The sequence below is a fragment of the Alnus glutinosa genome, chromosome 2, assembly GCF_958979055.1.
Source record: "Alnus glutinosa chromosome 2, dhAlnGlut1.1, whole genome shotgun sequence".
In the NCBI taxonomy this organism is placed as follows: domain Eukaryota; kingdom Viridiplantae; phylum Streptophyta; class Magnoliopsida; order Fagales; family Betulaceae; genus Alnus; species Alnus glutinosa.
This window is the reverse complement of record NC_084887.1, coordinates 39,173,929-39,190,232: the sequence shown is the minus strand read 5'-3', so window position 1 is coordinate 39,190,232 and position 16,304 is coordinate 39,173,929. Positions and strand designations below refer to the sequence as shown.

At 35.7% G+C, this 16,304-nt stretch overlaps 1 protein-coding gene across 2 annotated transcripts; it reads left to right on the top strand.

The window, feature by feature from the left end:
* Positions 1-497: 497 nt before the first annotated feature.
* Positions 498-14,508, top strand: LOC133860116 (uncharacterized). 2 transcript variants are annotated; one of them, XM_062295778.1, is made up of 16 exons: positions 498-858; positions 1,522-1,616; positions 1,733-1,846; positions 2,706-2,810; positions 2,954-3,025; positions 5,605-5,717; positions 7,433-7,564; positions 8,354-8,422; positions 10,102-10,189; positions 10,300-10,371; positions 10,464-10,564; positions 11,021-11,138; positions 12,454-12,513; positions 12,633-12,743; positions 14,096-14,222; positions 14,316-14,508. In XM_062295778.1, the coding sequence occupies exons 1-15, from the start codon at positions 762-764 to the stop codon at positions 14,204-14,206; spliced, it is 1,458 nt and encodes a 485-aa protein (XP_062151762.1). In that variant the 5' UTR covers positions 498-761; the 3' UTR covers positions 14,207-14,222; positions 14,316-14,508. The 2 variants fall into 2 exon arrangements, with proteins under 2 accessions (XP_062151762.1, XP_062151761.1); XM_062295777.1 differs by having other exon boundaries at positions 499-858; positions 14,293-14,508.
* The last annotated feature ends 1,796 nt before the right edge of the window (positions 14,509-16,304 follow it).

Genomic DNA, 16,304 nt, shown 5'->3' with positions numbered 1-16,304 from the left:
TGAAACTCCTGAAAAACCACTCCCAGCAGCCTCACCATTTTAACCAAAAAAATTTGATGACTGATATTACTAACAAAATTAGATGAGGCATTTTCACTCAACAACCCACTCACCAAATTTTGTTTCACCTTTCTCTTTCACATGATTAGTACATTTTTTTTTTCCTTTTTTCTCTCATTTTCTTCTCCCATCTCTCACACGATAATGTCCTTTTTTTCATCGATATGAATGATTTTTTGTAAAAAGATTATATAGAGAAAAAATAAATAAATATGAAAAAATTATTATTTAAATGGAATAGTGAATATTGACTAGTTAAAATGGTGAGGCTGCTGGGAAAATTTTAATAAAGTGACTCACTAGAATAAAAAAAAAAAATTTAATTATTTTAGTGAGTAAAATTTGGTGAGACTAGTAAGAATGCTCTATCCATCGTAAATCTAAAAGAAAGTCGATAGCTGTAATTAAAGAGGAAACGTAAAAGATCAAGGACGGTTTTTTAAACTTGTGGGTCAGTTACAGTTTTCTTGGGGGAACTCTCTGCCTTCCTCTCTTTCAAAGTAATCCTATAATGGAGATGTACTCCACTACAAAACTCTCCCAGTTAATCTTAGGAACCTCCCCAAGCTTTTGCTTTCAAATTTAAAGCCTTGACAGAGAGGGGGAGAGAGAGAGAGAGAGAGAGAGAGAGAGAGATAGCTCTTGTTGTTTGGTATTTCTGTGGCATTGGGTTTGTCGGTTATACCTCTTTTCGCAACAGAATGAGCGGACAAAAGAAAGAAATCATTCAATTAGAGCGTGAATCCGTCATTCCAATTCTCAAGCCCAAGCTCGTCATGACCTTGGCCAACCTCATTGGTAAGGCACACACACATATATACCACTTTTGGTATTCATTTCTGGATTTTTCATTGCCTGGAGTTTGGTGGGTTTTCTTTGAAATTTCCTGTCTTGCTCGTCTTTGTTGCTCTAAAACTGAAAATGGGTTGCTGTGGCGTTATTTGTGTGCGAAAATCTAGTATTTTATGACACTATCATGCTGTATACATCTCTGCTACTAGATTTTGAATTTATTGCTTGATTAATTTTGCTATTTCTAGAGATTCTCACATTTTTTTTTTTTATTAAAAAAAAATATGCAATAAGTTTGCTGAATATTTCTCTGTCAATCAGCTCTCGACTTTACTAAACGTCCTGTGTTGTGTCTTATCCATATTTACTTTTGGGGTTTAGGAAATGTTGCAATATAGGTATAAGCTCTGGGTTTGAATTGGTTTTTCATCAGATTAAAATAATTAAGTTGCACTTTTTCTTTAAGTCAATTGTGTTGTGTAGGCAATGAACATTGCCTTTGTTACTCAAAGAATTTACATGGGGATAATAGATCCTAAAATAAAACTTGTCTTTTATTTAATCGTTTAAAAAAAAAAAAAAAATGATGCAAGAGTTTATTGGCTCGTCTTTGGCAACATACTGTTCTATTATTGTTAACTGGACCTGTACTTTTTCTACATTCTGCAGAACAAAATTCTGATCGGACTGAGTTTTTAAAGCTCTGCAAAAGAGTTGAGTACACAATCCGAGCTTGGTATCTTCTACAATTTGAGGATCTGATGGTATTATCTTCTTGTCTTGGTCCTATTGACAGAAACCTTTCATTGCTATATTTGTTCACTGAATTTGTTTTTGTTTTGCTATTTCACATATTTTTGCTGCTAATTTGTGTTTACAGCAACTGTACTCCCTCTTTGATCCTGTGCATGGGGCTCATAAATTGCAGCAGCAGAACCTATCTCCTGAAGAAATTGATGTACTTGAACAAAATTTCCTGACGTACTTATTTCAGGTATTATGGGAACTTCCTATTGTTTTGCTCTTAGAGTGCATTTGGACTCCAGTGGAACCAAAAGAGAAAGGAAAAAAGTAGACATTATAACAAATGATTCTCTTTCATAATTTGCTGCATCATTGATAGTGAGTTTGTACCTTTTTGTGATATGTGAAGTGCAATAAAAAACCATTCAATTATTCATTCACGGTGGGATAATTTCTTCTTCTTCTTCTTTTAATTATTTATTTATTATTATTATTATTTTAAAGATTTGAGTTCTAGTATTTTGAACTCTTCAACATTGTGCCGTTTTCATCCTTGCTCCTATTACAAAAGCCCTCTCAGTTCAGCAATAGCTATGACTGATATGCTCTTATCCATAGAGTGATACGTTGTCAATTATGATGTCAAAGATGGACAGCAAGTGAGGGCAATTGATGTACGACCACCCTTAAAATAGTTGATAAAATTGTCTGATCGCAAAATAGACTCTTTTCTTTTTAAAGGTTTGTGATTGGCTTAAGGTTTGATTTTGTTGGTTGGACCGGAAGGAAAAACCTATTTCTCTTGTTTGCGAATTTTGGGTTTTAAGTGACAGTAGTGGGTGAAAAATATGGCTGGGGTTTATGATAAGGGGTGAGTTTTAGGTAAAATTATGGTCACAGTTCTGGCTCATCATTCAGAATCTACAGTGAAATGGGGAAAATGCAATCCCATTAAATGAATTTCAGTTAGACTCGAATTGCCAAAGTTAAAACTAAAAGAGATCCTTTTGCCAAACGCTACGCATGTTGAAACCAGAGAATTACATATATCTTTGTCACCATTGTACTGCTAGGCCTCTTATTTTCAGAAAATTCTTATAATTGAATAGGTGATGGAAAAGAGCAATTTCAAGATAACAAGTGATGAGGAAATCGATGTTGCACTTTCAGGGCAGTATCTTCTAAATCTTCCAATCAGGGTTGATGATTCTAAGGTTTGTACTTAAACATAAATATGTATACATTGATATTTGTATACATATAAACAATTATGATAAATATGTGTCACAATGTACCTTTGAATATTTTCATGTGCTCTTTACATTTGCTGATCTGGATGTTCTGTTTTGCTGTGTAGCTCGACAAGAAGCTTTTGAAGAAATATTTTGCAGAGCATCCTCACCCGAACCTTCCAGATTTTTCTGATAAGGTATTGCTTTAAGTTTAACATATAAAAGTTTGCAAGCTGTTGTTCGTCTTCAGTATGCTGCTTCCTTCTCAAGTTTGCTTAAATTAGTTGTTGTCATCGTTGAATCCTATCAAAACCAATCAGTCGGAAGTCAAGTGTCTAAATTAACAACAATCCTTTTCAAACAAGGCATGGTACTGATGCAAATAGCATTAAAGGATGGGTAGAAAGGAGAGCTTCATTGTCAGGTTTTGATGTTGAATTTGTTGCTGTACTGAGTCGTGATGCGATATCACTGAAAACAGTTCCAATGAATAACCTAAGGTCAAAATCTCAATGTTATCCTACTTCTGCATATCTGAAATCATTATCATCTTTATATGGGGAAAGGAAATTGCTGTATTTCATACTGAAAGTTGAAAGCCTGTTTCTAAAACATGCAAAGCTGGATGGGATGGAATTAGTATTATCCTTTTCTCGAAACAAGGTTACGTGCAGTGAAACAATGTTATTTGCGAAAAATCTCCTTTTGTTGATGAAATAATAGGCTTCCTTGTAGCCTTTCCAAACCTGTAATTAACTATTCCTCCAGTATCAAAAGTATGGTTTTCTTGTTCTGAAGTTCAAACAAAGAGTGAGATCTCCTTCTTTTTTCTCACTAAGAAGGGTGATATAAAACCATGTCTGTCTCTCTCTCTGGCGGAGACAGGAGGGCCCAGCCCCCTTGGCCCTGCAAAAAAAAAAAAAATCTTACAAGGCTTTTTAAGCCTAAGCCCAAGCCCAAGCTGGCCTTTCCCATTTTTTCTTTTTCTTTTTTTAAAGAAAAAAACTACCCCAGCCCTAAAAAAAATTACATGGAATTTTTATGCCCAAAGCCAAGCTACCCCCCCAAAACTCCAAAAAAAAAATAAAAAAAATAAAAAATCTATATGGTGATTCAGTCCAAAAAAAGTATATAGAATAGGCTTCTCACTACATAATTTTTGAAGTAAAATTTTTTTATGGATTTTTTAAGCCCAAACTCAAAAGCTCCTTGGTTAGCCACTTAAAAATCCATTATGATGGCCCAACTCTCTCTCTCTCTCTCTCTCTCTCTCTCTCTCTCTCTCTCTATATATATATATATATATATATATATATATATATATATATAATGACCTTTCAAAACATGACATGACATATTTTCACACTTTCTTCATCTATCCGTTACTGTTCTTTAGACTTGCCTTCCCTTTTCCGCAATTCGGCTCTTCCCCCCTTTTTTTTTAGTTTTCTCTCCCCATGCCCTCACTTTCTTCCTTTTCTTTCTTTCTATTCTCTCTAAGCAAAAAATGCAAAAGCCTAAAGGATACAATTTATAGAGCACTAAAGCCTGAGGGAGATCTTTATTATTTGGGTGTAAGCATGTGATTAAGTGAAAGAATGCCAAGCCCCCCTTTCATGATATTGATTTTTGTGTGTGTGTGTGTGTGGGCATCTTGATTTGGTTTTTTCTTCTAAACACATTATGTTGATTGTTAATGCTATGGTTTTGTTGTTTTACATTTTCTTTCTCCATTTACTTGCTCAGTTTTTCTTTTGGCTAAAAAAATAAAAAAATGTTTGTCAAAGAAATTTTTTAATATCTAAGTAAGGTTTTTTTTTTTTTTTTTTTTTTTTTTTTTTTTTTAATTTTTTTAATTTATAATTTTTTATCCTTTTAATTTTTAATTTTTTATCCTTTTAATTTGTGCACAGATTTCTGTCAACTTTCTCAAGAGAAGAATAAGTTATATCGGTTGCATAAGATAAAACAATTCACTGAGAAAAAAAATATAATATTATTTTATTAATTCGGCCCACTCAAAAGAAAAATCTTGGCTCTGCCACTACTCTCTCTCTCTCTCTCTCTCTCTCCCCCCCCCCCTCCCTCCCTCCCTCCCTCCAACGCCCCCTCCCTCCTCCTGGATGACTTTATGATCCCCTAACCACAGAAATTCCTGCCATAACAAGTTGAATTCAAGACCTCCTTACAAAGGGGGAGATACACCAGGCATGGGTTGTTTCTTTCTTATCATCTTTTATGCTTATCTTAATATACATAGTCCTATTCAAGGTGGAGAGACACGGTGCATGGGTTTTCTATTTCTTATTCATGTTTTGTGCTCATTTCTATACTTGGTTCTTTCAACTTGTTTGGTCTTTTGAGATGGTTATGGCTGAGAGAGTTGTCTAATATAAAGTTATATCAGATAATTTGACTTGTTAAATGTTTCTCTTGACAAGTGATGGATAGTTTTATCTACCACTTGATAACTGATAACTGGAATCAACCGTATTTATTCACTTGGACAACATGATTCAAGAAACTCCAGGGGACTGTTCTGTTCTTTATTGTTGTAATGACTCCCTCTTTATTTGAGTACACGTTCTTTGACAAGAAGTTGCACAGTACTTTTTTTGGCTTGAAATTATTGAAAGAAGACCTTTGGTAGATACCATATAGATTTAAAAACCCTAGCTATTTTTACTCTTTGACTTGTTTGAGCTGGGTACTAATTGACCTTTCTCTCTCTCTCTCTAGAAAGCTAATATGCATCGTTTTTTGTTTTAACTCTTAGTATATTATATTCCGGCGTGGTATTGGAATTGATCGGACTACTAATTACTTTTTCATGGAGAAAGTGGATATGATCATTGCACGTCTCTGGGGATATCTTTTAAGACTAACCAGGTAAGTGAACTTTTGGACCATAATGTAATTCTGTTGATTATTCTCAAAATAGTGTTGGAGGTAGAATTTTCATGGACTCATGGTTGAGCTTAATATAGCCAAACACTTTAAAGTTGTTATATATATATTTTTGACATGTCCACACAAGAGGGGGAGGGGGGATTTAAACTAGTGACCTCCGTAAAAACCACCCCACCCCCCCCCCCCCCCCACCCCCCCCGGTATAACAACATTGTGAACTCGTAGAACTGTTATATCAAAAGAACCACCTATAACTCTTGACTGGTGGGTCCAGCTGGCAAACCTTTGCTTGTCCAACGTATTGGGTGCTTTTGTTTCTGTCCAAAAAATGGTTGTTTGGTGAGTTTTTCTTTCTCTGCAAACTCCCCAAAACAGTAAAGTTCAGATGCAAATCATATCCCAAAAGCCAAAGACCTCATCTCAACCAAATAGGAAATCCTTGAGATCTTGGCACGTGATGCAGGACAAACAATAATCACCATAATCACAAAGTAAAAGTAGGAGTAAGTAGGGGAAAGAGAGGAGAAAGAAGCTAAAAGGGGAAAGAGAGAGAAGAGATAGAAGAAGCTAAGGGGAGAGAAAAAAGCCAGGGAGCGAGAAAGAGAGAGAAGAGAGAAAGAAAGAAGAAGCTCGGGGGAGAGAAAGAGAGAGAAAATAATCAATTCTTCATAATTTTATTCCATCAAAGTTTGCCTCCATTGGAATACAAGTCTTACTTAAATAGACTTACGACTAAACCCTAGGGCAACGCCCGTTTATTGACTTACCCAAAACAATCTAGGGCAACACCCATTTATTGAATTACAAAAACACCCTTTACTCTTGAAAATTAAATTCTAATAACCCCATCAATTAATAGGGCCTAAATAAAACTAGGTGGACCAACATTTGCATCAGCCTGTCTCACTGTTTCAAAAAAGATCTTAGCCCTTCTCATACAAATTCTTAACACTGTTTTGTTCTTTGTAGCCTGTTTTCTCTCTAACCAGAGGTAGACTTTTTCTTCTTTTTGCAGCGTTTTATTTTGAGTGAGTAAGAAAGGGAAAGAGGGGGAGTGATGAAGGGGGGCCTGTGGCACCATTGATGGTTGGTGAATTTTGGATTTGAAGTAGAGAGAAAAAGCGTATGATGAAGGAACCCGGAGGGGGGGGGGGGGGGGGGGGGGGCTTCTGGCTAAGGTCATTTGATATGTGTGAGAGAGCGGGAGGGAGGGCGAATTTATTAGTTTTGACTTTTATTTAATTGCTTAGTTTTGATACAGTAATTTTTAGGGTTTCAGTAAAAATATAAATAGGGTTTCAGTAAAAATATAAAAACTATACATATAAATTTTGTGAGTTACAATTTCATTAAGCAAAATTACTGTCCTTGTAACTATTTATAAGATATAGTATTATTTTATTTCTAAATTAGTTAATTATTTGTTATGACATCGCAGTTCAATATTGGTATCATTTTATGGTTCTCCCAATGGTCCAGACAACACCTTTTGGTATCATTAGGACTATGGAGTAAATAACTTTACTCTGTGTCGGTAAACAAATATTATGGTTCATAAGCTGTTAACCTGCAAGATAACAGATTAATTTATTATGTGAATTGATAATTCGAATTTAATTTCTCATCGATTAAATTTTAACCTGCTTCACACAATTTTTTTTTTTTTCCCCTTTTCTGGTGTATGGTGCTTGCAGGCTGGAAAAGCTTTTGAAAAGGTCAAGTGGACAACATAAGAAAGATCCAAAGAAGCAAGATGATATTAACTCTGAAGCATGTGGTGATGATCTAGTTGTTGAACGAATCCGTCTCGAAAATATGGAACTAAGGTCTTATATGGCTTCTCCATATTGCAGTTATTATGGCTGACACACTTATTATGGAACATGTTTAAGTATCACAGCTTTGGGCTTTTGTGCTTGCCATTCTAATCAGTTTAAATGTTGCTGTCCTTGCTCTTGGTCACTTGGATTTTTTGAGTTAATTCCATTCAACTAGTGAGATATGTTTATATAGCAGTTGTTGGGTTACTATTGATTATTCTGAAATTGTTCTCTGATACCTGAATTATTTGGGAACATTTTGTTTTTTTCTCATCCTCAACATGATTTAGCTTCATTCTCCCAAATGTTTTCTGCAACTCAGGATTTTTGTTTTTAATATTCTATGAAAATAGTTATGAATTAGGTGATTGACTAAGTTATAAGTTAGAAATCATTAAAACTGAACAGTCAGAATTATCTGATATCGTAAGCTTTGGTAACTCCCAACTGGGAAACTGAGTTATAAGTTAAAAGCTTAAAGATTAATGGCATACAAGGTTACCAGATGAGTTAGGAATCATCAAAACTGAATGGTCAGAATTTTCTGATTTAGTTACCTTTGGATCAAGGTTTGCAAACTCTGTTCTGGCTTATACATTGGTCACTCCTAATTGGAACTAAGTTATAAGCTAAAAGTTTGAAGATTAAGTGCATACCAAGTTGTAAGTTTAAAATTTTGCATAAATGTCAGGCTAGAAGCTGAAATTAACTTGCAAATGTGAAGCTTAAAACCTTCCCTTACACATATACATATTTTATTTGCTACTTCATGACATTTAATGCTGTATTCTCCAGTGTAAGAAATTTGGTGGGCAAGATCACAATTGAAGAACCTACCTTTGATAGGATAATTGTCGTCTACAGGTACTGCTTTTTTATTTTTGTTTATTAATATTTTGTTTTTCAACATGTTATTGTGAAGAATTCCTAACATTATGTTGCAATTCACACATTATTTTGCAAAGATACCTCTTAACTTCAATTTTTGGTAATTGGCCTCTTCAAACCACCATTATGTTGCAATTCACACAATCTTTTAGATTTTGATGTCGAAATAGATGGAAAGTTCTGCACGTGAACCACATATACATATTTTTACTTGAAATGTCCAAATTGCCCTTGTCACCCCTTACCATTTTTGTTTTATTTTTTGGCTAAACTTTTAGATGGATATCCCTTACATTTTTATATAATAAAGTTACCTAAACTAACATGTGGGCTAAAACAACAAACTTGGGCTCCAATAACCCAAATAAAAAACAAAAACAAACAAAACACCCGATTGCAAGAAAACTGAAAAACAGAGGTGCAACTGCCCATCTTCTTCTTCATTGTCTCTCGGCTTCTCAAGATTACAGTAGATGATAAAGTGTGACGTCGACAAATGGTAAGATAAGTGAGTTGGTCTGGGGATGAAGATTGATAAGTTTTTGGTATTATCTCTTTCGTTCAATGGCACTCTTCCTCCTCGTCCTCTTCAACCTTTACTCTCAGTTTAGTGTTGCTCTGCAAAGGCTCTTCTGAGTTCTGACCCCTATCAGTTCCAGCTACGTGCATTCTATGCCATGGATTTTCTCTCTTTTGCGCTTTTTTTTTTTAAAAAAAAAAAAATTATTTTTAGTGTGTCACATGTTGTGAAAAACTTTGTTAGTTGCTTATTCTTTGTTAATACACATGTCATTTGAGGGGATATCCATGCGTCAGCTTCAACAAAAATAAGTAAAACAAAAATTAAAGGATGTCAAAGGCAATTTCGGCATTTCAAGTAAAATATTTGAAACTTTCCGTCCATTTTCATGCCAAAATTTAATGGATGGTGTAAATTGCAATGAAATGGTAATTTGCAAGGGTTAGGTATTGAAAATGAAAGTTTGGAGGTGTCTTTGCAAAATTGGTGTCATTTTAGGTTTAAGTTTAGTTTCCTCTGATTCATTTCTCTGTTGAGCAAATTGATGGTAGCTGTTGAATGGTATCAACATCTTTTAACTTGAACCTGGACTTGAGAAGAATGATCTTTTTGAACAAGGAAATGGGTGCCTTAAGGTGGAATATAGTGCTATTATACAAGATTCTACATATTATACTCTCAATAAGCTATGTTATTCCTTTTTTTGTGGGGGGAGGGGGTGGCGGCTGGTGGCTGGCGAGTGGGGGGACTATCTACATTGTTATTTGGGTTGATACCCTTTTGAAACAAATTGATGGTAGCTGTTGAATATGATCAACATCTTTGAACTTCTTGAATCTTGACTTGAGAAGAATTACTTATCAAAAAAAAAAAAAAAATCTTGACTTGAGAAGAATGATCTTTTTGAATAAGAAAATGGGTGCCTTAAGGTGATACATAGTGTATATTGTAGAAGATTCTACAGATTATACACTCAATAAGCTATGGGATTCCTTTTTTGGTGGGGGAGTGGCTGGGGAGCTGGGTGGGGGTGGGGGGATTATCTACTTTGTTATTTGGGTTGATACTCTCTGTAACTAATCTTGAGAAGACCATAAAAGTAATTCATTGACATCTAAGAGTGGCATGACTTCAGGCGAGCGAGTACAAAATTGAAAACAGAACGAGGAATATATGTGAAGCATTTCAAAAACATTCCAATGGCTGATATGGAGATAGTTCTTGTGAGTCACTTGCCTGCACTCTCTCTGGTTTATTAACTACTCTGTCACCTTATTTTTCCTTGAAGTTTGCACGACTGACAACCTTGGATTGGAACTTTTGCCTATTACAGCCTGAAAAGAAAAACCCAGGATTAACTCCAATGGACTGGGTCAAGTTCCTTGGGTCTGCTATAGTTGGGCTGGTCAGTGTTTTGGTAGCAATTTAAGTCCATTTGTCGTACTGTTTGCCCTTGGCCCAATTTTTTCTAATGTGCTTTCCATGTCTTTTTCACAGGTTGCAGTCTCTGGTTCAGTTGAAATGCCTAAAGGTGATTTATGGGTCATCTTTGCCATTCTATCCACCGTGATTGGTTATTTTGCTAAGACATACTTCACGTTAAGTACTTCAATTTATTTTACAGTAATTAATTTTTTTCTTTGAATTTAGTGCATATGGATGTATATTACTTATTTGATGAATACCAGTGTTGCACATGGCTGTTGGTCTGCATTCTGATTTTACTGTATGATAAGTCCTTCAGAAAATCATTGTGTGAAAAGTTGACCTGGTCAAATGATTATCTATCTTTTGTATCACGCTCTCTCTGAGAATGCTACAGTGTAGGTTAGTCAGATGAGAACAATTCCTGAGTAGAATCATATGTTGGACTCACTGACTGTGTATTTGCCCTTGGGTTTTGATTGCAGATCTGCTAGTCTTTACCATATGTCATTGGCTGCTTGTGTTTGCATAATAACTTGGTCCCTCTGTATCTTTTACTGTTTAATTCATCATCATTTATGACTTTTTGTAGTTACTAACATGGTTATATTTTCTTCTACTGCTTGTAGGTTTCAGCAAAACTTAGCCTCATATCAGAACTTGATAACTCAGTCCATGTATGACAAACAACTGGATAGTGGAAAGGGTACTCTTCTTCACTTGTGCGATGATGTGATTCAACAGGAAGTAAGTTGCATGAATTTTCACTATTATATATATATATATATATAAATAAAAAAAATAAAAAAAAACTATTAATTGTCTGTGTGGGGGTTCCCCCCTCCCCCTTCTCTCTCTCTCTCTCTCTCTCTCTCTCTCTCTCTCACACACACACACACACACACACACACACTGGTAGGTAATGGGTCTTATTGATTGTGTACTGGCTATAATATGTAGTTCAGTCTATGTGTGACTATAATACGTAGGTATATAGTCAACTAACCAACGCCTATGTATTATCTAAAAGGAAAAAAAAATTGGGGGGGGGGGGGGGGGTGTGGAGGTTTGTAGTAGCATGAATATGAAGGAGCCATCTCTTGTATTGGATATTACTTCTTGGATACTCTCCTAATCTCATCTTCTTCTGTTTGATAAGTAATAACTTATCCAAGAAGAAAACAAGCAGTGCAAAATCCCAAGGACACAGGTTGTATAAATGCATTCAATCTTTCTTGCACATACAAAAGTTTAAGATTTAATGGTATATCATATACACTTTGGATGTCAGGATATGGCCTTTTTTCCAGTGTAAAAAATGCATAATCGTAAAGGGAAACCTAAGAAGGGTATTTAACATCTTTGATCATTTTGTTTTTCATGATGCCTACCTTCTGTGGTATGAGTAAAAAATGCTAGCCTGATTAAATTATCGTGCAATATAGTTGTCATATTTTATTATAACATGAACAGAGACCAAAACAATAAACACCCATATTGCCCTATCTTTAATGAATCATACCCTGTATTCATATCCATCGTTCATGTTGGAACTACTTGCTAGTGTAGACTTTGGTAATGGAGGCAAAAAGCTTGGAAATAGTTCAAGTTATTACTTGAACTGTTATAAATTCAGGCCTTGATTTATGAGGGAAATTTTGCATATGATGAGCTGGATAATTGATGTCATATTTTACATAAGGTTATACAGATTGATGCCATTATTTAATGGTACATTTTTTTTTGATAAGTAAATATTCATTAAAAAGCGCAGAGGGGCACAACCCTAGTACACAAGAAGTATACAAAGAAGCCCCTAATTAGAGGACCGAAGCGAATAAGAAAGTAAAAAATCAGCGTACGGCATACTACTCAAGCTATGCGCCGACACCCAAAGATATAACATATTAAACACATTTCTACAAAGAGCCCCAACCTGACATTACATGATACTTCGCTCATTTTTACATTTTGATAGCCAAGCGTTAGGCCTGATTGAGGTCTATCTTATATGCAATAACATTTTGAAATGCTTAGAGCATGTTATTTTATTATTGTGCAGGTCAAAGAGGTGATCATTTCTTTCTTTATATTGATGGAACAGGGCAAAGCTACAAGACAGGCATGTCTCAGAATTGGCTCTTCCTTACTTTATTTTAATCGTTTTACAAACAATTGTTGAATATATGGTGTGGATTCTTTGTCGTATTATTGATATAACTTCTTGATGATGTGAAATAGGATCTCGATGCGCGGTGTGAGGAACTAATAAAAGAAGAGTTTGGTGAGAGCTGTAATTTTGATGTGGATGATGCAGTTCAAAAGTTAGAGAAGCTAGGAATTATTGCTCGGGTGAGAGTCCCCACAACTTGCTCCCTGATCAAACTTGAATTACTTTTACTGGATTTTTATTCCAATAAAATTGTCAATTTGTTATTGACATAATTCTGACTTACATGATCTTATATAGACCCTGAAAAAGGATCAGTTGGATGAGTGGGACTCTTTATTACATCTTTGTGTGAAAAGATAATCATATGGTTGAAGCAAATTGTCGCACAGCTGGACCGAACAACAGGTCACTTGTTAAAATAGGAGAAGGTCACTAGAAAACCGCCAGCCCTCGAGAGACCGGAGAGCCTCCGATGCTTAAGTCAGTAAATGGCTCTAAGAATAAAATTGAATAGAGAGAGTTTAGAGAGGGCAATACCTTATTTTGGGGATGGTGATCCCATTTAAAGTGAGGCTCCCTGGTGGAGTGCCTGATTGTTTTCCACGTGGCAGGCTACAGCTGTGCACTAGTTGCCTGTAGGCAAAAGGCTCCTAGGTTTTTTAGCTCTATGTTTGGGGTGGGCCTTTAAGTGAATTGGGCCTTAGGCTTTGGGTCCTAGGCATATTTATATCCACATCAGTTGTCCCCTATTGCGATTCCCCACCATTTTACTTTGTTGGGTATCATGAATATGATTTTTGCCCGCAATCAAAGTTATCTTTTAAGTATTGTTTCTCAATCGCTTCCCCATTTGGGTCATTTCTCTGGTCCTTTTCGAGCTTCCCCCAATTTTTCTCCAAGGGTTTCTCTGGGGAGTGCTCACACACATGTGGATAGAAAAGGGGGTCCGAATTAGTAATTTTCCCTCGGGGCAGTGTTAGGTTACTTGGGTGTAGCCTGCACCTTGTCTGGAGAGAGACCAAGAGAGATTTCCAATCTAATGAGCTTACTGATCTTTATCTCAATGTGAATAGTCTTCTTGGTAGTCAGTATACCTCCTGAGATAGGGAACATGGATAGTCTTCAAGTTTTATAGGTATGTTGTAACTAGCTGGCAGGAAATATTCCTACGTACATGAGCTCCTCGAAGAGGCTAAGTGTTCTTGCATCGCAACATAACAGACTACTGGGTAAAATTCCTGCGAGTTTAGGGAACTTGAGGATGTGAAGGAGGCTTGACTTGAGCTTTAATGGCCTCTCTGCTGGAATTCCAGGAAAACCGGCTAATATTCCACAGTTGAAAGTTCTAGATGTCTGAAACAATTGCTTTATATATATATATATATATATATATAGTAATTTTTTGTCCTCAAGGAATAATATGTAGCACAAATAAATTTTGTTGCTGAAGGATAAAATTGACGTCCAAGACATTCATAATGTTTGCTTTACACAGTGTGTCTTCTGATTGGATACCTAAATTTGAGTTCAGGATAGCGTTGGACGGTATTACTGCATTGGGCTGAAACGGGCTAATGAGATGATTGGCACCACCACTGAGGAACTTGTCCTTAAGGCAAGACAGGGTGGTGGTACTCCTTGATGCTGTCTTGCAAAAGGTGAGCTTCTGTTTCTTATATCTCTACAAGTAGTGCTGAAAAGTAGTAATGCTGTAAGACTTATTTGCAGGTGCTTATTCTGCTTCAAAACAGCCTATACAGACTTCTTATGGATGGGGAGCTTTATGCAATTTTATCTCTTTTGTGTTCATGTAAACCTTGTTTGTTGGCTTGAGAAACATGACGTGATCCAGAATGTTAATAGCCGGTCAATGTTCAATGTTGGTGTTCTTTGTTGAATCTATATTTATATTTTGGCAACATGTATTTTAGTTTCTTTTGAAAAGAGTATCAAATCCTTTTTTTTGAGTCCAGTTAAAAGCCGCAAAGCTCGATGAATATCTTGTGTGTACAGAAGAAAGTGCGAGAGAGAATTAGTTATTGCCCTGATGGCTTTTGCTTAAATACATAGCTGTGCGAGAATATCTTGTGTCTACAGCTATGTTTATCTGTAGACATAGCTGTCGAAGTGGAACTTTGTGGAGCAACGGTCCAAGCATTGCATTTCTTTCCAATAGAAAGACAACCAACCTTATTTCTCTTATAACCCAGAAAATATTATTTTTAGATTATTCTTTTTTAATATTATTAAGGGTATTTTCATCATTAGGGAGAACAGTGACAATTTTTGGTAATTTGGGGGAGATTGTCCAAATTGAAAGTTTAGGGGGTTATTGTTAATTGAGTAGTTTGAAGGGTACGTAGACTTTAACCCCCACCCCAAAAAAAAAAAAATGGATGTTGAGATTATAATAAAGAAGGCTATTACACAAAATACATTTTCTTAACATTTAGTGCAGCCAAAGGAAAGAGCTAGAGGTCCACACCCGTTAAAGCTGCCATAGCTTCCCCTTTATTAACATCCAAAGAGTGGGGCTTTTTAGTGAAAGCGAAGAGAGAGTCATATTTGCCATTACTAAGAACCGCAGCAGTTACAACAAAAGCCATCTTTTGTAGCCACATCTAAATTTAATTTCAGTACTCCAGAGGGAGGAGGATGCCAAAAAGAAAGACCAAAAGCAGAATTCTTCCAAGCAAGAATGTTTTGGCTATATCTGGGATGACATTCTTGTGTATAAGCTGATTTCGAGCAAACCATATCTGATCAATCACAATAGCAGCAGTTAATGGGAGCAGTTAGGCCTTTTACTATATATATATATATATATATATATATATATATATATATATATTCCACATAACATTTCGTGTCACTACATATACATCCGTTTCTCTGTGTATATTTGCATGGGATTTTTCTGGGTTTGTGTATTCTTCACGATCTTAAGACGGATGTTGTGATCTATTTTTCCTTTTTAGTTTCAAAGGATGATATCTTTCACTGGTTTTCTTGAACTGCTAGTTGAATCAGGCCTTTATATTGGAACCCCATAATGTGATTACCTATGAGCTCCTTGATCACAAACCTTTATCTATCTGACCCAAACCTACAAAGGCAACAACATTCTTATTTATGCCATGCCAATTGCCAAGTTGCATTGATTCAGTTAAAACCTTTACTGAGAAGTGGATGCCAGAGAGTTGAATACTTTATTGGAGCTTGGTAATCATCTTCAGTTTGAGGATCTGATGGTATTGCCTTTTTATTTTTTATTTTTTATTTTTTGAGGCTTAGTTAATTTTCATCTATTTTCAGTACTCTTATTATTCGATTATCCGATTACCGACTACCGAAAACCCACCGACCGTCACCAAACCGATTTTGACCGCTTGCCGCTCACCGAATAATTTTAAATTCGAAAATTGGAATAAATTAAAATTCCAAAATTTAAGTCGGGTCGGTAATTAGTGGAAGTCGGTTTCCTTCGGTAACCAACCCAACCCAACAAAGTAGAAATGATGTCAATTTGATTAGGGGCCAAACGACGTTGTTTAAGAAAACATATATATGCATACTTTTCTCCAAACCCTTAAGCCCTACTTCACTTCATACACTTCTTCACACTGCGCTCCCTTACGCATGATCGTGTTCTGCAGTTTGCTGAATAGAAGATAAGCTGATATTTTGTCTTGATTCTTATTTTTCAATTTATTCTACTTCAACATGTACGAGGTTGTGGT

Excerpts from the sequence above, each read along its gene's own strand:
- LOC133860116 (XM_062295778.1), top strand. The coding sequence starts at position 762 with ATGAGCGGACAAAAGAAAGAAATCATTCAATTAGAGCGTGAATCCGTC. Across the intron at positions 1,847-2,705 it reads TCCTGACGTACTTATTTCAG|GTGATGGAAAAGAGCAATTT; the intron begins GTATTATGGGAA and ends ATAATTGAATAG. Across the intron at positions 12,514-12,632 it reads AGGGCAAAGCTACAAGACAG|GATCTCGATGCGCGGTGTGA; the intron begins GCATGTCTCAGA and ends GATGTGAAATAG.